Consider the following 22,528-nt stretch of genomic DNA (forward strand, 5'->3'; position numbering starts at 1 on the left):
AAACTCTCGAAGGGCTAACCTTTAGTTGGAATGCTCGGCTGCCACCAAACTCGATACACACATGGTAGCAAATGAAGCAGTTGTTTTACCAGCATTTCTATGAAGTCTATAGAAATGTGGAAACCATCGAACTCCTCACTCTGACTCAAGTCCCTGGTGAGCTAGTTGTTAAGTTCGTCGCCCGATGGAGAGAGCTAGCAACCTATCATGCCACTCCCATGACTGAAAGATAAGCAGTTCAGACCAATATACGAAATATGCTGCCCGAGTTTGCATGTTGAGGCATCCAATCCACCCTCCATGTCAGAGCTCTTCTCTAAAGGAATTCATATAGAAGGTCTATCCAAGAACCATGGCATATCTCATCAGCAGCTCTCTAGCTCTGGAAACAACTGGGGCAATGGAAATTCTCACTCCAACAATCGAGGAAACCAGTAAAAAGCGATGATTAGTGTGGCCATCACCATGAACGAACTAAGAAAGCCTCTCCTCAAACCTTGGACCTCTCTAAGGCACAGACACCTCAGGCTGGAGGCAAGCAGCAACTATCCTATAACAAGGTCTTGCCTCCTAAAAATGTAAATCAAAGCGATTACTAGATCCAGCACCAGAACAAGGTGTACCCCTTCAAGAAGGAGTGGGTTCCTACGATGCTTTGATTACTATTTGAGCAAAACATGGTCCAATTGTAGGAGGTCAACACCTCAAAGCAAGATGGACGGGAGACACACGAGAGATACTATGCCTATCATTGGAGAATAGGCCATCCCACTCAAGAGTACTTTATGCTCAAAGACAATTATCGAAGCCCTTATTAACAAGGGCCAGATAAAGCTCGAAGAGCTAAAGAAAGCATTCAGGGCAACTAAGACTTCCCACATAGTGACAATTTAGGAGGATGATGAGGCACCTGCTGTCCTCTGTGCACTATTCTCAATAATGCTCGAAGAAGGTCTTATCACACCAAAGCTGATAAGGTAGCCCAAGTTTTTGCCTCCAGGAACTGAAAATCTCTGGTGTCCGTATCATCTGATACGAGGCTATGACCTGAGCGAATGCACTGGTTTCCACGAGCTCTTGGCAAAGAAGATGCAGCAGCACCAAGAAGTTCATTATAGCCCAAAAGGACACCTTCAAGCCTCTACTCCACTAGTGCAAGAAGACCTCTCGACACAAGTCCAGGGAAGTGCTGAGTTAGAACCTCTATAGGCCCTCTTCAAGCCAATGCTCAAACAGGGTCTCATCACTCCCAAGCCTGCTAGACAACTTAAGCGTCTTACTCAGGGTACAAAAAATCTTTGGTGCACATATCACTAGGTATGGGTCCATGAGCTCGCGGAATACTCTGGGTTCGAAGCTATAGTTGCCGAGAAAGTACAGAAAGGCCACATTGTCTGTGCCTCTCTCCCTGAACACTCCCAAGCTATTGCCCCCATCCAAGAGGAAATCCCACTGCAGGACCCCCATGAGCCTGCACTGGACCCCTCAGAGCCCTCAACTTCTTAGCCCTGAGAAGTCTACCATGGACGAAGTAGGCTCAAGTCCCTGAAACGTGAGGCAGTCCATCAAGCTAGGGCTACACATCAGCTCGATAGGATGGTCATAACACCACCCAAGGGATGTAGAAGGAGACGAGCACTTAGGTCATCATGCTAAAGGAATCGTATTCCTCAGCCACCAGTTGAGGAAGAATTCCTCGGGTCCCTTCCTCCACTGTCGACCTTGCGATACTTCATCCGAGACGCAGCTCGCCTTTTCTCTTCATCCGATCAAGTGGACATCCCTGAGTCATCAGCTGCTCGGGACTCGTCTAATACGGGTGATGATGCTAAAAGCACCCCCCACTGGTCAAAGCCGGGGCAAGACCTATAACACCCCCTATACATGTTCAATTCTAGTGACAATGTAAAAACCAACCCAAGACATTCTAACTCCACTTCTTCTTCTTCTCTTCCTTCCTCCTCTATTTCTTTTACAGGTGCAAGTCAATAGTGCCCAGACTTCGACACTCTAAACAGAGAGCTCGAAGGTACCAATATCAGCAGATCGCAGCGGAAGCACCTAAGAAAGATGCTGGCCCAGGCGGCTAGATTCTTGTCAGTCGCTGATGCCCTGAAGGCTCGAGCCAAGTCTGAGCCATCTTCAAATTCCTATTCCCATGAGGCCTATCACATGGTTCAAGTTCACGAAGCACCACCCATCTCGGGGCAAATACTGAGTGATCACAGTCACGATGTCATGGACTTCATGATCGATGTTGATGCTTTCATTCCCTGGTCCAGTCAGAGACAGGAAATCGTCTCCCATGCTGGGACCCTCTTAGAAGCCGAAATGTCAGGATCATGGGCCTCTGCACTCAAGATTGATAAGAAGCGTCCTGAGTCCCTTGACGAAGATTTGCAAGAAGCTCCAGAAGAATGGGAAGAAGGTGGTTAGGACATGGCTAATGATCTTGAAGAGATAAACTTAGGGGATGACGCTAACCTAAGGCCAACTTTCATCTCGATAAAGATGTCCCCAAAAGAGAAAGAAAGTTATATTTCCCTCCTCTGAGCAAATCGAGACTTCTTCCCTTGGCATTATCATGAGATGCCCGGTCTAGACCCTCAAATCGATGTCCATCGTCTCGAAATTGACCTGTCCATCAAAGCCATGAAGCAGAAATGAAGAAGGTTTAGACCCGATATTGAGATGCAGATTGATGCTAAAGTGAACAAGCTCAGACAAGATGGATCATACGTGAAGTCAAATACCCAAAATGGCTGGCAAATGTTGTCTCAGTCAAGAAGAAAAATGGTCAAATCAAGGTCTGTATTGACTTTCGCTACCTGAACACTGCTTGCTCAAAGGATGAATTCCCCCTACCATTCACCGAGATGGTTGTTGATTCCACAGCTCATTGCCAAATATTTTCCTTCATGGATGGGTATTCTGGTTATAACTAAATCAGGATGGCACCAGAAGATGAAGAGGCCACCGCATTCTTGACCCCAAAAGTGTCTTTTGCTACATTGTGATGCCTTTCAGGTTAAAGAATGCTGACACCACATACCAGCGAGCCATGACGACCATCTTCAGGGACATGATGCACAAGGAGGTCGAGTGTTGTGTGGATAACTTAGTGGTGAAGTCTGAAGCAAAAGATGCTCACATGGAGAAGCTTAGAAAGGTATTGGAGCGGCTGCAACGCCACCAACTCAAGATGAACCCCTTGAAATGTGCCTTTGGCATACGCTCAGGAAAGTTCTTAGGGTTCATCTTGAGGTATCGCTGGCTGAAGATCGAGCCAGTCAAAATCAAGGCGATTCAGGACATGCCATCGCCTACAACCCTGTCCGAACTTCAGTCTCTCCAAGGCCAGCTGGCCTACATTTGAAGGTTCATCTCGAACCTCTTAGAATGATGCGTGCCCTTTTCGCACCTCTTGAAGAAGGACACTCCCTTCATATGGGATGAGGCGTGCCAAGCTATACTTGACGATATCAAGCAGTACTTGTTGAATCTCTGGTACTCTCCACACCGGTATTAGAAAGACCTCTCATCCTATATATGACCGCCCTTGATGAGTCACTTGGGGCACTCCTAGCACAGAACAATGATGGGGGAAAAGAAACCGCACTCTATTATCTCAGCCGTAGGATGCAGGAAGCTGAGAAAATTACCCTCCCATCGAAAAGATATGCCTAGGTAGAGAAGCTCCACCATTACTTGCTTGGTCATAAGGTCAATCTAATCTCAAAGGAAGACCCGGTTAAGTTCCTTATGACCTGGTCATGCCTGTCAGATCACTTGGCCAAGTGGGCATTATTGCTGATGGAGTTCGACATCACGTATATACCACAAAGGGCTGCCAAAGGTCAAGCCATAGCAAACTTTCTAGTGGCTCACCCTGTCCCTTCAGGATCTCCCCTATCAAGTGACCTCTTGGATGAAGATGTCTTCTATACGATGCTAACTCGACTGTGGAAAATGTACTTTGATGGAGCATTCCAATCTAATAGAGGGGGTGTCGAAGTCGTGTTCCTAACCCCGTATGGTGGAATGATTCCTTTATCCTTCTCACTCGCAGAGGCATGTTCTCATAATGAAGTTGAATATCAAGCCCTCATAATCGGATTAGAGATCGCTCAGGAGCTAGACCTAAAGCAGCTGAACATCTTCCGTGACTCTAAGCTCATCGTCCAGCAACTTAAGGGAATTTACAATGTAAGGAAGGATACTCTTATACCTTATCATGACACGGCCAAATATTTTATGGCCCAGCTTGAAGATTTCTCCCGGAGTCATATCCCAAGAAGGCTAAACTCGTAGGCTGATGCACTCTCAAAGCTTGGTGCTACCATTCAATTATCTTCATTAGGGCCCACGTCTGTTTGGGTAACAGAATGGAGACATGTCAACTTGAGAACCAAAGTTGATATAGATGATGAGAGAGATATCTTCCTTGAATGCTCGCCTTATCCATTCGGAGCACTCCTTGCAGCCAAGGATGTTATTAAGGCAGAACAGGAAATGTCCCAAGGTAAAGAATTCAAGGCAGAGAAGCAGGGGCCTGAATTCTTCTACCCGATATGTGCAGAGGTTGAACAAGTGGAAGACTGGAGGGAGCCCATCATAAACTTCATAAAGCACGGAAGGCTGCCTGAGGAATGGGCAGAGCGCAATGGTATACGATGGATGTCTACCAAGTACACCCTTCTCGATGGGGATGTTCTCTTTCGCCAATCATTTGACAGAATTCTCCTCAGATGTGTCGATACACAAGAAGCAAATAAAGTACTGGAGGAAGTGCATTCAAGTATATGTAGGCTGCATCAGTCCAGCCCTAAGCTCTATGAACACATACATAGACTCGGCTATTATTGGCCTTCAATGGTGGCTGACGTCTAAAACTATGCTGGAAGATGTCAGGTGTGCCAAATGCGCTCCAGCCTCATTCATCAGCCCCTAGAGCCTCTCCATCCTACAGTGACATCATGGCCCTTTTCCTAGTGGGGTATGGACATTGTAGGACTCATCGACCTTCTTTTTGCCTCGGGTCATGTCTTTATCTTAGCAGCGACAGATTACTTCTCCAAATGGGCTGAGGCAATCCTTCTCAAGCAGGTTCCAGGGGCCACTGTGGTCAACTTCGTGCGTCACCACATCATATATCGGTTCGGGGTTCTAGACCGAATAATATCTGACCTCTGTTCAGAAGCCATCATGTTGATTGCCTAGCTAACCAGCTTGGCTTTGAGTGGAGGTACTCGACCATGTACCACCCTCGAGCTAATGGTTTAGCTGAGGCATTCAATAAAACCCTGTGCGGGGTGCACAGGAAGTCGATCTCGAAGTCAAAGAAGAATTGGCATGAGAGGCTACTTGAAGCTCTATTAGCCTATTGCACCACCAATCGAAATGCTACAAAGTCCAGTCCTTATTCCCTCGTTTTTGGAGGAGAGGCAGTTTTACCCCTCGAGGTTCAAATACCCTCACTCTGTGTCGCCATACATCAGGGACTGACTGAAAATGAGATGGTCAAGATTCGTTATTAGGAGTTGGACGCTCTTAATGAAAAGAGGCTAGAGGCCCAGCAAAACCTTGATCTCAATCAGGGGAGAATGAAGAGAGCCTTTGACAAGTCATTCAAGGTTCGCTCATTCACTCGTGGGGATCTAGTCTTAGCAGTCAAAAGACCGATTGTCATGTATGGACACCGTAATGGCAAGTTCGAACCTAAGTGGGATGGTCCCTTCATAGTCAAGAAAGTTTCTCCAAATGGAGCCTACATGTTAGCACATCCTGATGGAGAGGAGGCAATGCCCCATATTATTTCGTGATATTTATAGAAATACTACCCATGATTGTAAAAAGAAAGCAAACAAGAAGGGCCAAGCAAGCTTTACCTCTTTTTATTGCATTAAAAGGAGTTAAAAGTTACAATCAAAATCCCAATATTAGGGAGGTTACAAAGCTCTTGCATCTGAGGATAAGTGGATGGTTACAGGCCAAATAGAAGCACCCTCATCATGAAGAAGAAGCAAAACCACTTGCAAATCAGCTTCAATTCATCTGCCAGGTGTTCTCAAAGATGATGGTTACAAGAAAAAAAGAAGAAGCCAACCATTTCCGAGTCAACTTCAATTCATCAGACAAGGCATGGCTAACTTCCAGGAGAGGGAAGAAGTACCCTGATAGAGTCTACTTCCCTGGCAAGGAATTGGCCCATGATGGATTCCCTTCCTCCAAACCAACATGGATTTCACTGTTGTGTGGGAGGACTTGGTTTCCAACAAACCACAGTAACCGAGCCTTTTCATTTTCCATCACTCTCAACCCCCACAAGACATCACCGTCCATGATCATAGTCATGCGCAACCCAATGTCGCATGTAACCATCGCCATGCGTGACTCAATGCCACGTTTTACCATCCCCATGGGCAGGCTAATGCCACGTGCGACGATTTTCATGAGCGATATGTTACCAAGCATGGCTGTCGCAGTGAGAAGCTCAATGCCGTGTGAAGGCAGCACTGTATGCGACTTAATGTCACGCATGCCCTTATGCTCCAGTTCCCACTGTCTCCAATTCCCGGAGGCATTAACTCCCACTCCTTTTCTCCTTGGTAACGGTCAACCTTCTAGTCACTCTTCACCTCCTCGACCGTTACAGCCTCGCCACAATTTAGGTTCTCATCGGAATCTCTCTCATTGTCGGGAACTCACTCCTACTCGTTGGGAAACCCTTCCTCGTCTATTCCCTCTCTTCCACCGGTGACTAAAGCGGACGGAAAGCCACCAGAATTCCTGAAAAAGCTCCCCTCCTACAGGTTTTCCTTCTCCCTTCCTCACACTCCTCTATCTGTCGAAAAAATCGTAGAGTTTTTAGTAGAGCCCCTGTTGCTCCTCCTTCTCTTCCGATAAACAGAAGACCGTCAGAGTCCCTTGACCCTTCTGCAACTTGCCAGCAATCACGGAACTATCAGAAAATAACTGGAATTTCGGTAGAGTACCACTGTGACTCTCGCAGTTTCGCCAGAGTCTCGGTGAAGCCCTGAGAGGTTCCTTGTTCCCTGCTCAGAAGGTCTCAGTACTCTCTGAAGAAGTTTGCAAGCGCTCTGCGAAGACTCACGACCTGTTGATGTTTGCTGAAAATCTCCTGAACGCCTGCACTTTGTGAGTTTTGGTTGGGAAACTCTTGTCTGAAGTCTCTTAATGGATGCTCCGGCTCTCTCTCTAAAAAGCTCTCTTCATTATTTTACCTTTTGGTAAAACAGTAAAATGGGGTTTTACCCCCTTTTATACTCAACAGTGCCATGAAGTGCCACTCACAAGTTTGAAATGACGCTCTAGTCCTTGACTTCAGATGACGATAGGTTCAGGCTGGGGGGGGTCAAGCTCGAGGCCTGAATGCAAGTCATTGCTGCCATGCCTTATCGCCACGTGCTTCACAGGAGGCTATCCTTGCACGCTTCACAGGAGGCTATCACCGAGCGCTTCACAGGCGGCTATCACCGAGCGTTTCACAGGAGGCTATCGGTGCATAGGACATTGCCGTGCGCTTCTCCAAGAGTCGTTGCCCCGCTCTTCACCTAGGCCTAACACCATGCGCGGTCATCTAGGCTTAATGCCACGTGAATCATCCAAAAGTTAGCACCGTACGCATGCTACAACACTACCGACTGTGGATTTTTCTCACTTTCCTCAGAACATGACCCGTCATCCTTACAAGCAGGCCACCACTTTATATCCTCAGGGAGTCAAGTCTGTAGTTACAGCCCTATTCCCCATGGAGTCACAATCCTTACCCACACTCCGGTCCGTGCTGCGTGACCTTAAACTGTATAGCCGCGGTTTAGGTGCATGATCCTAAACTGCTTGGTCCAAACTACATGACCTTAAACTGTAGCGAAGGTCTAGTTGCATGACCTTAAACTACATGGTCCTAGCTGCAAGACTTTAAACTGCATAGCTATGGTCCAAACTAGATGACCTTAAACTGTATTGGAGGTTTCGTTGCACTACCATAAACTGCACAGTCCTCATTACATGACTCTAAACGGCATATCCCTGGTCCATCTGTATGACCTTAAACTGAAGTGCACGTCCTGACCGTATGATGTTAAAAGGCTTAGCGTCAGGGTCCAAACTATATGACCTTAAACTGTAGCGGAGGTCTAGTTGCACGACCTTAAACTGCATGGCCCTAGTTGTAGGACTTTAAACTGCATAGCTATGGTCCAAGCTACAAAGACTTTAAAATTTTTTCGAACATAATCCATTCACATGACTTTAAAGCTTGAAATGGGTGTCACTATCCCTGATGGAGTTACACCTCTGCTCTCGACTGTAGTTCCCAATAAAGCTGCATGCAGGCCACTGTCCCTCATCCCTAGTAGCAGTCACATCCCTATTGCAACCCATTATCCCCATGGAGTTATGGTCATTCTTATCTTTTCAATCCCCAGCAGGGTTGTATCGATGCCCCGGTAAGTCATTCTCAGTGGCGTCATAACAGACCATTGCTTATTATCCCCATGGAGTCATGCTTACCCCATTAATCCCCTATGGGTTGTCGCACACCAAGCTATCCCCACCGGTTGGGTTACTTTCCCACGAGCCATGGAGTTTCATCTTTTACCTTAGGGAGTCATAATTGTCCCCTAATCCCTAGGAAGTTTGCTTCTCCTTCTATACCTCGTGCTGGGTTTAAACCATTCTTATCTCCAAGGGAGTCAAATTACTATACCCAACCTATTCTTCATGGAACTTCACCTACATGGTGACCCATACTCCGGTCCGTCTTGCATGACCTTAAACTGTATAGCTGCGGTCTAAGTGCATGACCCTAAACTGAATGGTCCAAACTACATGACCTTAAACTGTAGCGAAGGTCTAGTTGCATGAACTTAAACTTCATGGTCCTAGTTGCATGACTTTAAACATCATAACCATGGTCCAAGCTTTATGACCTTAAACCATAGTGCACTGGTTAGGTACCTAGATCTCGCTCTCATGATCTGGATGATCTGGCGCACGTATCCCGGGTTTCTGGTGAACCCAAGATTTGAGATCGCTTTCTCAGAACCTTGCTCAAAAGTAAGGGTAGGTATACCAACCGGTGAGAGAGGAATTTAAGGTGGACTCAGGACTTACTCAGGCTGGCTCACGTGCGCACCCTCTTAGATCACAAAGAAAGCCCCCCCACTACTTTAGCTGGTTCAGAATTTCCTCCCTTGACTTACAATGCTCTTGTTTTCTACACAACACTTCTATGGTTAATTTGTAAGATAAGTGGGTCAAAGAGACCCACCCTTGTCTTAAGACAACGTACGTTTATGCGAGAGGGTGATGAAGCATAAGGTTTAAATAAAGATAGAAAAGAAAAGAAAACTTGATGAAGAGGCGATACTAGCATGACAGTCGGGAAGTTATTGACTCGGAGTGGTAGCAAGATGGGCTTGGTTCTCAAGACCAGCACGGCGGTAATACTACTTGAAACTGAGACAGATATGGTAGTGCTAGGCTAAATCTACCCTCAGTCAAGTGAAAAGACAAAAGAGAATGAAAAGACGACACGATACGGTAGAGAGATGAGGTCCCGATGGTGCTAGGCATTGCCACTCACGATAGTGGAGTAGCAGCGTTCTGGCCCTTGGGTGGCGGTCGACGCTACTGCTCATGGTTAGAGAGTGAAAAATGAACTACAGACGACACTAGGTGTCACCGTTGGCAACATAAAAAGACAACACGCCCCCATGCGGGCTGTGATAGTCTCTGATGTAGCGTGCGATGGTGGTCGTTCATGAAGCGCACTGTGGTAAACCTCACGAGACGCACGATGAGAAGTGTGGGACACAGGAAGGATGATGATGAACGCCGAATACGTGAAGGACACTTCGCAAATGGCGATAGGCGTTGCCGAGGCCTCTAGAAGGCGGTGAAGGGTATCACCATCTACTATAGTCGCGCAATAGGGAAAGACCTCTACGGGCCACAACAGGTTTCACCGTTTGGATTCTTCATTGAGATCTCTAAGCTACATCTGTGGATGGTGATGGCCATGCCTATAGGCCTCACTGGATGAAAGAGATAGAAGAAAAGACAGAGAAGGAGACTCGGCATTGTGCTGCCATCGCCATGCGCGACCTGTGTGACCTCAAGGGAGGCATGCACGATACTGTCACTGTAATGCATAACCCCTGCAAGGAACTCAGATAGAGAAGAGAGAGAAGAGAGGAAAGAATATAGAGGGAAGAAGAAAAGGAAAAGAAGAGCGAAGATTTACCTTGAACCTAATCGTATCGGTCAAAATGTTTCTCTCACCTCACTCTCACTCTTAAACGTGACCTAACAATGAGAAGAAAGTGGAACTTGTATTAAGGAAAAACTCTCTCTTTTTGTGAAAGGTTGAGTCCTCTAGTGCGTACAATGTTGGTACATATATAGAATTTTCCCCAAACATGTGTGGATGATCAAAATTGACCCTAATAGCTAGAAATTAAGATTAAATTGAATTAAAAGAAATTAGAAAATAGGGTACAGAATGATAGATTTGCCTCTTCCTAACAATTCATGAAATTTCAGAACAGTCCCTGTGTTCCCAGAACAGTCCCTGTGTTGCCCTGACAATTCATGGCCGATCTGAGGTCGTTCTGATGCCCGATTGATAGTAAGATGATTATTTTATTGTAGGGCTCATCGTGGTGATCGATTTGATACCAACTTCAAGCCATGGATCGTGTTTTAAGTGCACGATAATGTGACGTGAAATTTGAATGGATCTTGAAACTTCAGATCGATAATGTACTTGTTCCTTGATTTTTTTGATGATTTCTTCACTGAATTACACTGAGCATGTTGTTACGATAGCGGGGCAAGAAACGCAGCTCGATTTCGTGCCCGATCAAAGATTTTGCAACTTTGGAATTTTGGCTGGAATCTGAAATTTTGGCGATGGAATATATAGTCGCTTCATCAGCTTTATATGCAAAATCCGATCATTCATCATGTACGGGGTTCGGGTCAGTGATAGCCCAAGACGTTAGCACACGATGGAATTGGTCTCGCGACGATCGGGATCGCGAGCGGCATGATCTGGCCGCTTGAGCGAGGAACAAAACTACTGAATTTCTTGCAGTTTCTTCATGGACTTCTCTCTAGCTTTTCTTCGCGCTCAGGTGTCGTCACGGGGAGTGTCGAATTGCTCGTCTTGACTAGACGAACATGCTCACCAAATTTGAGCACGATCCGACTTGGGATGAATGAGATATGAGCGTCGAAAGTCACTGGTCGTGACTGTCCCTTCCATGGTGTGGAGTTACAGGGTGGCCGCACGGAAATAGCATGCGGCCCCTCTTGCTTTGCTCTTTTGCCTATAACTTCCTGGAGTGTCCGTTCGAGCTAAAATTTGACCCCTAATGGTTTTCAACCTTGCCGGATCCAATGGTCATGGTCCCATAGTAATTTGAGACACTAAAAATGTAGCTCGAGTTATAGGGGCCATTTCCGGGTGCAAGAGGCTGATTCTGCTGGAACTGTTTCTCAGTCTGCACTGCCTCAGACATGTCGGAATATGACGAAACTTGGCAAGAGACTTTTAAGAGACCTTATGAAGATCTTGGCTAATTTTAGTCGGCATTGTTTGTTGCTACACCAGGTTTGCTTTTGGTACTCAGGGTATATCTGTAGGTCCCATTTAGCAGGGTCCAGTCAGAGGCTTCTGTCCTGTCCCAAAATTCTAATCCCATGTAGGCTAGGGGGTTTTGACGAGACTTATCCTGAAGCCTGTGGCAGGTTAGACGCTGGCTTCATCAGTTTCTTGCCTTCGTGATGGTCCTTAGCATTTCTAGATGGATATTGTAGTCATCATCCTCACCCTCAAGGACTGCTGTTGTTGTTGAACTGTGGAGATCTTATACGGCTCTCACCTCCTAATGAGCCATGATTGTTGAGAGATCTTATGCGGATCTCACACCCTAATGAGCCATGTGGTGTTGCGATTGGATGGTGGCTTTTGAGGATTTTAGGCAGGCCTCATTAGCCAGGATTGTGACTATTGGAGATTGAGTGTCGGCTAAGGCAGTGGTCGTGCGTCAGCCTATCTTGTTAGTCCGAGCACCCTTTTGTGGGTTTTCACTTGAATAGGGGAAGTGGCACTGTGAAGACGATTTTCACCAACTTCTACTATTTCTGGGCTCTTTTACCAATGACCAGCGGTCATGTCCACCCTTTTCATACGTTTTTACTCACAATGCCCTTTTGGGGTTTTCACCAAGCCTAGATTTTGTTTTTCACGAAACTCTCTTGCTCATGGTTTCGTGACCATGTCTGTCCATCATTTTTACTCATGGTATTCCCTTATCAGGTGTATACCATGCCCTTTTTTTTCATGTGAAGGTGTATTTAGAGTCGTGCCTTCGAAACCTGTGCGAAGCCTTTTAACATCATGCGGCTAAGATGTGCACTATAGTTTAGGGTCATACAGCTGGACTGTAGTGGTGGTGAATGGCAGTTTGTGGAGGCCAAAGAGTGAGCTTAGTGATGACTTTGACTCACTTGGGAAGATGGCATGAAGTTGCCTTGTGAAGAGTTGATGATGGATGGATGGTGGGTGAGCAATGGTGACCCACTAGCTGACGGTGAGTATGGCTTGTGGAAGGTTCCGCCTTTTGGTGAGCATGGGTAAGACTCATTGGAGGAAAAGATGGTAATGATGATGAAGGTGATGCATGCACAAGAATGGGCAGGCTAGGAAGGCGTGCGTGAAGATGCACATAAAGGTCATGTGCGCGTATGTAGGCTCACCGCGGAGGAAATGGAGGTGGTATGTGCACATGAATTGGTCGTTTAGGGAAGACGTGCGCAAAGATGTACGTAAAAGCTGTGTGCGCTTATGTGGGGGTGTCTTTAAGGTCATACCTCTTGAACCTGGGGAAAGCAGTTTAACGTCATGTGGCAAGGGCGTGCACTATAGTTTAGGGTCATACAACTAGACCGTGGTTATGCAGTTTAAAGTCATGCAACTAGGACCATGCAGTTTAAGGTCATGCAATGAGACCTCCGCTACAGTTTAAGGTCATATAGTTTGGACTTGGGCTATGCAGTTTAAGGTCATGCAACATGGACTAGGGCTGTGCAGTTTACGGTCATGTAGTATAGACCAGTGTGTGAGTCGTCATGTAGGTCAAGCTACATGGGGGATGGGTTGTGGATAGCAATCTGACTCCATGGGAATAGAGATAGTTAAGGCTATACACAAGTGAGAGGTTTAGATCGAGATGGCGGCATTCGAGGAGTGGCCAACGGACATGACTTCCCCGAGGATTAGGAGGTCAGTGTGATCTCTTGGGGATAATGAGCAATGGCATGCATGTGACTCTGTTGAGGATGACAAGCAAGAGCATAGATGAACCTCATGAGGTTGAGAGGATAAGAAGGCCCCTAAACTCCCTGAGGATAGTGGGTTGTACTAAGACGTGACTCTTACTGGGATGTTGGTGTGAAACAAACCCATTAGGGGTTAAATGGGTAGGTATGACTCTAGCACACATCTAACTCCACTGGGGATGGTGATGAAATACTCTTTCAGTGAGGAGGTGTTCTATCTCTCGATTGGAGTTGTGCATATGGACCCTTAGTCGTGTCGTGTGTTACAGTTTTCAGGTCTTGTAGCTTGGACCATGGCTCTGCAGTTTAAAGTCATGCGGCTAGGACCGTGCAATTTAAGGTCGTGCAAGTAGACCTTCGCTACAGTTTAAGGTCGTATAGTTTGGACCATGGTTGTGCAATTTAAGTTCATGCAGCATGGACCGTAGTTGTACAATTTTGAGTCATGAGACAAGGATTATGAATTTTAGGGTCGTGCAACTAAACCTTCGCTACATTTTAAGGTCATATAGTTCGGACTGTCGTCGTATAGTTTTGAGTCGTGCAACAAGCCCTATTCAGTTTAAGGTCATACAACTAGACTATCGCTACAGTTTAAGGTCATATAGTTTCAGACGGTGCAGTTTATGGTCATGCGTCTGGACCGTGGTCGTATAGTTTTGAGTCATGAGACAAGGACTACGCAGTTTAAGGTCATGCAACTAGACCTTCGCTACAGTTTAAGGTCATATAGTTCGGACCGTGCAGTTTAAGGTCGTGCATCAAGATCATGGTCATACAATTTTGAGTCATGAGATAAGGATTATGCAGTTTAAGGTCGTGCAACTAGACCTTCGCTACAGTTTAAGGCCATATAGTTCGGACTGTGCAGTTTAGGGTCGTGCATCTGGACCATGGCGTGGTGAGGGAATTTGACTTCATGAGAAGAAGAGCCATCACAGGAGGCCGGATTCTCGAGGAGTGAGGCTGCGGTGCAGGGGATGAACTTCCTAAGAGTACATGATGATGGTTCAGTTGCGAGTGCCATGGCGTGTGCGTGGCACTAAGTGTCGGATGGCGCACACGGCATTAGGCCCCTTGGTGAAGCGTGTGACAGTGGCCCTTAGCAAAACACGTGGCGATAATTCATTCAATGATGCGTGTGACGATGGCTCTTAACGAAGGCGCGCGAGGATGACCCTTTGATGAGGGCACGCGATGATGGCCTCTGACAGCACGCAATGATGACCCTTTGACGAGGGCACGCGGTGATGGCCTTTGAGGAGGGCACGCGGTGATGGCTTTTAACGAAGGCACGTGGTGATGGCCTTTGATGAAGGAGCGCGATGATAGCCCTCTAGGTGAAGGGCACGACGATAGCTCTCTCGGGTCTCGGGCTTGACCCATGGCAAAGGTTTTTTGGCGAAGGTTTTTCGGCGAGAACTTCTCGGCAAAAATTTGCAAAGACATGCTGTTAGGAGCTTTTCTGGCAAGATTCAGGAGGTGACGAAGCTTTGTGCCATGATTGCAAATCTTTTTGGGAAGTGCTGAGGCTTTTTGAGCAAGGAATATGGCTTCTCGGGGCCTTAGCAGGATTTGTAGAGGTGCCCTGCTGGGGTTTGAATGCTTCTTCGGTTGTTCTTCTGCTGCAGGGGAGATTGCAGTGAGTTTTGAGGGCTCTATAGGTCCTCTGGTTATTGGAGGAGGAGGGAGAACAGCAGTGGGATCACTAAGAACTCAGCAGAATTTTGGTGAGTTGGTGGTAAACTCGCTGAAGTGGGAAGAGCATGGAGATGGGAGATCTGCAGGGTCTCAAGGAAGGCTTCTGATGATTCCAGTGGTTTTCTCCTAGTTCTGGCAACGAGTGGAAGGCAGGGCAAGGTTTTCCTCGTGGACGGGAGTGGATTCCTGGCGAGGTGGGGAAACGTCGGTGGGAACTCAAAGGGTTGGGGGATGAGAAGGTGGACGTTCGCCACGGGCAAGTAGCTGGGGAAATCCAAGAAACACAAGGGTTAATTCCCTCTAAGAATTGGGGATGGTGGGAACCGAGGTACGTTAAGGTCATGTGCGACATTAAGTCATATGCGACGCCACCTTCACATGTCCCTAGGCCACCTACAGTGATAGTCCGTTCAGGAGCATGCTGGTCATGGTTTTGCCATGGTGATGGTATAACGCGACATTGTGTTTCTCAAGACAATGGTTGCGCATGGTGTTGAGTCACGTGCAGCGATGATCATGGATGGTGATGTCTCGTGGGGGTAAAGAGTGATGGCAAATGAGAAGGCTGTGCCATCGCAGTCTGTTGAAAGCCAAATCCTCCGGCACAGCTGTGAAGTCCATGTTGTTCCGTCATGGGCCGGTCCCTTGGAAACCATCCATGCCTTGTGAGATGAATTGAAGCTTACTCGAAAATGGTTGGCTCCTTCTTTTGGCCTGTAACCCTCCTTTTGGTGGGAGTGAAGCTAACTTCTCCAAGTGGTTTTGCTTCTTCTTCATGAGGAGAGAATTTCTTTGGTGGGTTTGCTTCTTCTTCATGAGGGAGAAATTTCTTTCTTGGGTTTGCTTCTTCTTCATGAGGAGAGTGTTTCTTTTTGGCCTTTAGCCGTCCTCTTATCCTCAAATGCAAGAGCTTTGTAACTTCCCTAGTAATGGGCCTTTGATTGTAACTTCCAACTCTTTTTAATGCAATGAAAGAAACAAACTTCTTTTGAACTGTCTTGATGTTCTTCTTTTCCATTTCCTTCTTTTCTTGCTGCACATATCGCCTTTTAGGGATACATCAAGGATAATACTTCTTTAGGTATCGTCCATTGATAAGGGGCATCGCCTCTCCTCCATCTGAGTTTGCCAGTACATAGGACCTGTTTGGCGAGACCTTTTTAACTATGAACGGACCTTCGCATTTGGGCTCAATTTTTCCTTTGCGACGCTCATGCATAACAATCAGTCCCTTGACTACTAAACTTGATCCCCACGATCGAATGAGCAAACCTTGACATACTTTTCAATGACTCTCTTCATTCTTCCTTGATTGAGCTCGAGATTCTGCTAGGCCTCTGGTCTCGTCTCATCAAGGGCATCCAACTCTTGGTAACGGAGCTTGGTCCTCTCATTTTCAGTCAGTCCCTGATGTATAGTGACACAGAGTGAGGGTATTTGAACCTAGAGGGGCAAGACCGCCTCACCTCCGTAGACCAAGGAATAAGGAGTAGAGTTTGTAGCATACTTAGTGGTGGTGCGATAAGCCAATAGAGTTTCAAGCAGTTTCTCATGCCAATTCTTCTTTGATTTTGAAACCGACTTCTAGAGCACCCGCACAGAGCTTTGTTGAACCCTCAACTAATCCATTGGCTCGAGGGTAGTACATAGTCGAGTACTTCCACTCGAAGCCAAACTGGTTGACCAGGTGATCAACATGATGGCTTCTGAACTGAAGCCACATTGGTTATCCAGTCCGGAACTCCGAATTGGTAGATGATGTGATGATGCACAAAGTTGGCTATCACAGTCCCTGGAACTTGCTTGAGATCGATCGCTTCAGCCCACTTGGAAAAGTATTCCGTTGCCGCCAAAATGAAGGCATAGCTCAAGAAATAAGGGGGATCGATGGTCCTACAATGTCCATACTCCATTGGAAAAAGGGCCACTATGTCATTGTAGGGTGGAGAGGCTCCAGGGGTTGATGAATGAGGCTTGAGTGGATCTGGCACACCTGGCATCTTTTGGCATAGTTTTGGGCGTCAGCCACCATGGAAGGCCAGTAATAGTCGAGTCTGCATATGCGTTCATAGAGCTTAGGGCAGGACTGATGCAGCTCACAAATACCCGAGTCCACTTCTTCGAGTACTTTGCTTGCCTCTTGTGTATTGACGCATCTGAGGAGAATTCCATCAAATAACCCAAGAAAGAGGACATCTCCATCGAGAAGAGTGTACTTGGTGGACATCCGTCATATGTCGTTGCGTTCCGCCCGATCTTGAGGTAGCCTTCCATGCTTTATGAAGTCCATGATAGGCGCCCTCCAGTCCTCTACTTGTTTAACCTCTGCACACATTAGGTCGAAGAATTCAGGCTCTTGCTCATTGACCTTGTATCCTTTTCCTTGGGACATTTCTTGCTCTTCCTCAACGACATCCTTAGCTACGAGGAGTGCCCTAAATGGGTAAGGCAGGCATTCAGGGAAGACATCCCTCGTCATCTGCGTCAACTTCGGCTCTTAAGTCAACGTGTCTCCATTCGGCTACCCAGACTGGAGTGGGCCCTGATGAAGACAATTGAATGGTGGCACTAAGCTTTGAGAGTGCATCAACCTATGATTTTAGCCTTCTAGGGATATTAACTCAGGGAGAAATCATTGAACTGGGCCATGTAGGATTAGGTCGTGTCATGATAAGGCTTGAGGGTATCTTTCCTTACGTCATAAATCCCCTTAAGCTGTCGGATGACCAGCTTAGAGTCACCAAAGATGTCCAAGTCTAGCTCTTGGGCGATTTCCAATCCGATTATGAGGGCTTGATACTCGGCCTAGTTATGAGGAAACACCTCAGCAAGTGTGAAGGATAGGGGGATCATTCTGACATCGGGAGTTAAGAACACAACTTCAGCACCCCCTCTATCTGACTGGAATGCTCTGTCAAAGTACATTTCCCATGGCTGAGTTTGCGCCCTACAGAAAACTTCTTCATCTGGGAGGTCGTTCGACATGGGAGATTCTAAAAGAACTAGGTGAGCTGTGGGGAAGTCTGCTAGTGCTTGACCTTTGACTGCCTTTTATGGTACATACATGATGTCGAACTCCGTCAGCAATGATGCCTACTTGGCTAAACGTCCTAACAAGCATGGCCGGGTCATAAGGAACTTGACCGGGCCGCCTTGGAGATTAACTTGACCTCGTGACCGAGCAAGTAATGGTAGAGCTTCTGTACTGCAACGATCAAGGCTAGGCACATCATATTGATGGGAGGGTAATTCTTCTCGGCCCCTTGCATTCTAAGGCTGAGATAATCGAGCGTTGTCACTTTCCCCCCATCATTGTTTCTGTGCTAAGAGTGCCCCAAGTGACTGATCAAGAGCTGTCACGCACATGATGAGAGGCCTTCCCAACACTGGTGTAGAGAGAACTAGAGGATTCAATAAGTATTGCTTGATGTCATCGAGTGCAGCTTGGCACACCTCATCCCATATGAAGGGAGTGTCCTTCTTTAGGAGATGTGAAAAGGGTTTGCATCGCCATGAAAGGTTCAAGATGAACCTTTGAATGTAAGCGAGCTGTCCTTGGAGAGATTGTAGTTCATGGAGGGTTGCAGGTGGTGGCATGTTCTGAATTGCCTTAATTTTGATTAGCTCGATCTCTAGTCCTCGATACCTCATGGTGAACCCTAAGAACTTTCCTGAGAGTATGCCGAAGGTGCATTTTAAGGGGTTCAACTTGAGTTGCTGACGCTGCAGTCGTTCGAATACCTTTTTAAGGTCTTGTATGTGGGCGTCCTTTGTTTCAGATTTCACAACCAGGTCATCCACATAGCACTCGCCCTCCTTGTGGATTATGTCCTTGAAGATGGTCATCATGGCATTCTTTAACCCAAAAGGCGTCACAGTGTAGCAAAAGACGCCTTTTGGGGTCAAGAACGCAGTGGCCTCCTCATCTTCTGGTGCCATCCTGATTTGATTATAACCGAAATACCCATCCATAAATGAGAAGATTTGGCAATGAGCTGTGGTCAACATCTCAATGAATGGGAGGGGGAAGTCACCCTTGGGGAAGGCAGTGATCAAATCACGGAAGTCAATATGAACCTTGATTTGGCCATTCTTCTTCTTGACTGAGACAAAATTTGCCAGCCATTTTGGGTTTTTGACTTCACGTATGAATCCTGCTTACATGAGCTTGTTCACCCCAGCATCGATCTGCATCTGGAGGTCGGGTCTAAACCTTCTTGATTTCTACTACATGGGTTTGATGGTTGGATCAATACCAAGGTGATGGACAAGAATCTGAGGGTCTAGACCGGGCTATTCATGATAGTGCTAAGTGAAGACATCCCGATTTGATCGGAGGAGGGAGATATAACTTTCTTTCTCCTCTGGGGACATTTTGCTGAGATAAAAGTCGGCCTTAGGTCAGCTACATCCCCTAGGTTGATCTCTTCGAGCTCATCAGCCGTGGCCTGATCGCCTTCTTCCCACTCTTCTGGAGCTTCCTAGAGTTCCTCGTCAGGAGACTCACCAAGATTTTCATTGACTTTGAATGTAGATGCCCATGATCTGGACATCTCGTCTTCTAGGAGGGGCACAATGTGGGAGAGTACCGGTCTCCGGCTAGTCCAGGCGATGGAAGGGTCAGCTTTGAACCGGGAGTCCATGACCTCGTGACTGGGATCATTTGGTGGTTGCCTCGAGCTAGGTGACGCTTCATGCACCTAGATCATGTGGCAAGCCTCGTGCGAGTAGGAACGTGAAGATGACTCGATTTTTTCTTGGGTTGGCAGGACGTCCGCGGCTATTTAGAATCCAGCCATCTGGGCCAGCATCTCTCTGAGGCGCTCTTGTTGTGGCTGGGTGAGGCTAGTGTCTTCAAACTCTTTGTTTAGAGTGTCGGATGTCTGGGCACCGTCGAGCTGCACCTGAGCAGCTTTTTACGTTGTCGCCAGAATTGGATGTGTCCAGGGGATATTTTAGGTCTTGCCCCGGGTTTGACCGTCGTGGGGGCTTTTAGCGTCGTCACCCATATTGGGAGAATCTTGAGTTATTGGTGACTCAGTGATGTCCACTTGATTGGACGAAAGGACGAGGCGAGCTGTGTCTGGGATAAAGTTTTGCAACGTCGGCAATGGACGAAGGGGCCTGAGGAATTCTTCCTCGATTGGTGGTCGAGGAGGATGATTCCTTCGACGGGCCGACCTAGGTGCCTACCATCTCCTTTGGGATCCTTGACAGGGTGTCTAGACCACCCTATCAGGCTGGTGAGTAGCCCTAGCTTGGTAGACTGCCTCACATTTCAAGGATTTGAGCCTACTCCTTCCAGGGTTGAGAGGTCGAAGGCTCTGAAGGGTCCAATGTATACTCAAGAGGGGTTGGTAGAGTGGCTTCCTTTGAAACAGGAGCGACAACATGGACGTGTTCTGAGACAGCCACACAAACAATGTGGCCGTCCTGGACTTTCTCCATGACTATAGCTTCGAACCCAGAGCATTCATTGAATTCATGGCCCTATACTTGGTGATATGGGCACCAAACATTTTTCGTACCCTAAGCAAGACGCCTCGGCTGCCCGGTGGGCTTGGGAGTGACAAGGCCTTGTTGTAGCATTGCCTTGAAGAGGGCCTGCAGAGGGTCTAGCTCAGTGCTTCCTTGGGCTTGAGTCAGAAGGTCTTCTTGCTCATATGGAAGAGGGACTTGAGGGTGTCCTTTTGGGTATCTTTGAACTTCTTGGCACTGTTGCATCTTCTCTGCCAAGACCTTATGGAAGCCAATGCATTCGCTGATGTCATGGCCTCGTATGTGGTGAAATGCGCACTAGAAGTTCTCGATTTCTGGAGGCAGAAACTTGGGCTGCCTGGCTAGCTTGGTAGTCACGATCCCTTCTTCTAGCATTATGGAGAAAAATGCACGCAGGATAATGGGTGCCCCGTCGTCCTCTTGGATCATCACTATGTGAGAAACCTCAGTTGCCCCAAACGTTTTCTTCAACTCTTTGAGCTTTATTTGACCCTTGTTGATAAGGGGCTTCGATCGTGTCGTTGAGCTTATAGTAGTCGTAAGTGGGATGGCATACCCTCCTATCATAGGCATAGTACTTCTCATTTGCCTCCTGCCCAACCTACTCTACAGTGTTGGCCTTCGACAACTGTATCATGTTCTGTTCTAGCAACAGTTGAAGTAGTGAAATCGTCCACTCTGTGTCGAAGGGGTAAACCTTAGTCATGTGCTAGGATCAGTAGTTGTTTCGCTTAGAATTTTTAGGAGGTGGGACACTATTGTAAGACTGTTGCTTTCCCCCGACCGGAGATGCCTGTGCCTTGGAAAGGTCCAGGGTTTAGGGAACCGCGCTTTGGGGTCAGCCACGATGACAACTGCACTGATTACTACCTTTTGGCTTCCCCGACTATTGGAGCGAGAGTTTGAGCTGACAGGTTCTTAATGAGGGTTGCCATGATGCTTGAATAATCGCTCAATACTAACTACCTTGGAGATTAGCTCTGACATGGAGGGTGGATTGGATGCCTCGACATGTAGAGCGATCTCGAGAAGCATATTCCGTACACAGGTCTAGACCGCTTCCTTCTCGGTCATGGGAGTGGCATGGAAGGTTGCTAACTCTCTCCAGCGGGAGATGAACTTGTCAACCGGCTCACTAGGGTCATGCATCAGGGTGAGGAGTTTGATGATCTCCAATTTCCTTTGGACTTCGTAGAAGCGATTGTAGAACAACTGCTCTATCTCTTGCCATGTGTGTACCGAGTAGGGAGGCAACAGAGCATATCACTGGAAGGCTGACCCTTCAAGAGTTTCAATGAACTGGTGGAGGAGGAGTCATCCGTTAGTTGCCGTCTCTCGACAGGCCACCTGGAAATGAGTAGTATGCTAGTGCGGAGATGTAGTACCATTGAACATGGGAAGCTTCCCCTTTTGATAGTTCGGAGGGAAGGGTCCTTGGTCTATGTATGTAGGGTACGACTTTTGAAAGAGCGGCATCTCCTGCATGCTTAGGACCTTGTTCTTGAGGCTACTGGCCACCATAGCATCTATGTCGGTTTGGGAGACCCCGCAAAAGGTAGAACTATCTTGGGAGGTTGATGGAGAAGTTTTCCTTTGAACTGTGTCCTCACCCGTAGGGGAATCGGTCGAAGAAGGGGACCTGGAGGTCTCTAGATGTTCCATCTTTCCAAGGATGGCTTACATCATTTCCTCGAACTTGTTCATTCGCTCCTCCTAAGCGTTCTCTGGGTCATTGATCGTCATGACATTGACTGTCTCTTCTGGAGGGTCAAAGCATGGCGGGTCAGTGGACTGCCGCGGTTAGCGAGTGGTGCATGGCAAGTTTGTCTGGAGGGATTGGGCCTGTCCCACTGGACTCAGGCCTTGTATGCCGATCTTGTGAGGACCGGTTCTTGACGGTCTTGGGACCGTGGTTTCTGTGTAGTGACGACCTAGCAATACTCTTGGACTTGGTCAG

At 47.3% G+C, this 22,528-nt stretch overlaps 1 protein-coding gene across 1 annotated transcript; it reads left to right on the top strand.

The window, feature by feature from the left end:
- Positions 1-3,813: 3,813 nt before the first annotated feature.
- LOC148782380 (uncharacterized) lies at positions 3,814-15,202 on the top strand. Its single transcript, XM_088864630.1, has 3 exons — positions 3,814-4,206; positions 4,312-4,798; positions 15,003-15,202. The coding sequence occupies exons 1-3, from the start codon at positions 3,814-3,816 to the stop codon at positions 15,200-15,202; spliced, it is 1,080 nt and encodes a 359-aa protein (XP_088720756.1).
- The last annotated feature ends 7,326 nt before the right edge of the window (positions 15,203-22,528 follow it).

The sequence above is a fragment of the Amborella trichopoda genome, chromosome 4 (assembly GCF_054954075.1).
Source record: "Amborella trichopoda isolate Santa Cruz 75 chromosome 4, AtrichopodaSantaCruz75HAP2 v2.0, whole genome shotgun sequence".
NCBI classification, from domain to species: domain Eukaryota; kingdom Viridiplantae; phylum Streptophyta; class Magnoliopsida; order Amborellales; family Amborellaceae; genus Amborella; species Amborella trichopoda.

Coding starts and splice junctions, on each gene's coding strand:
- LOC148782380 (XM_088864630.1), top strand. CDS start 3,814: ATGGAGTTCGACATCACGTATATACCACAAAGGGCTGCCAAAGGTCAA. Junction 4,207..4,311: donor AACTTAAGGGAATTTACAAT/GTAAGGAAGGAT, acceptor CTAAACTCGTAG/GCTGATGCACTCTCAAAGCT. Junction 4,799..15,002: donor ACTGGAGGAAGTGCATTCAA/GTATATGTAGGC, acceptor CTTCTGCTGCAG/GGGAGATTGCAGTGAGTTTT.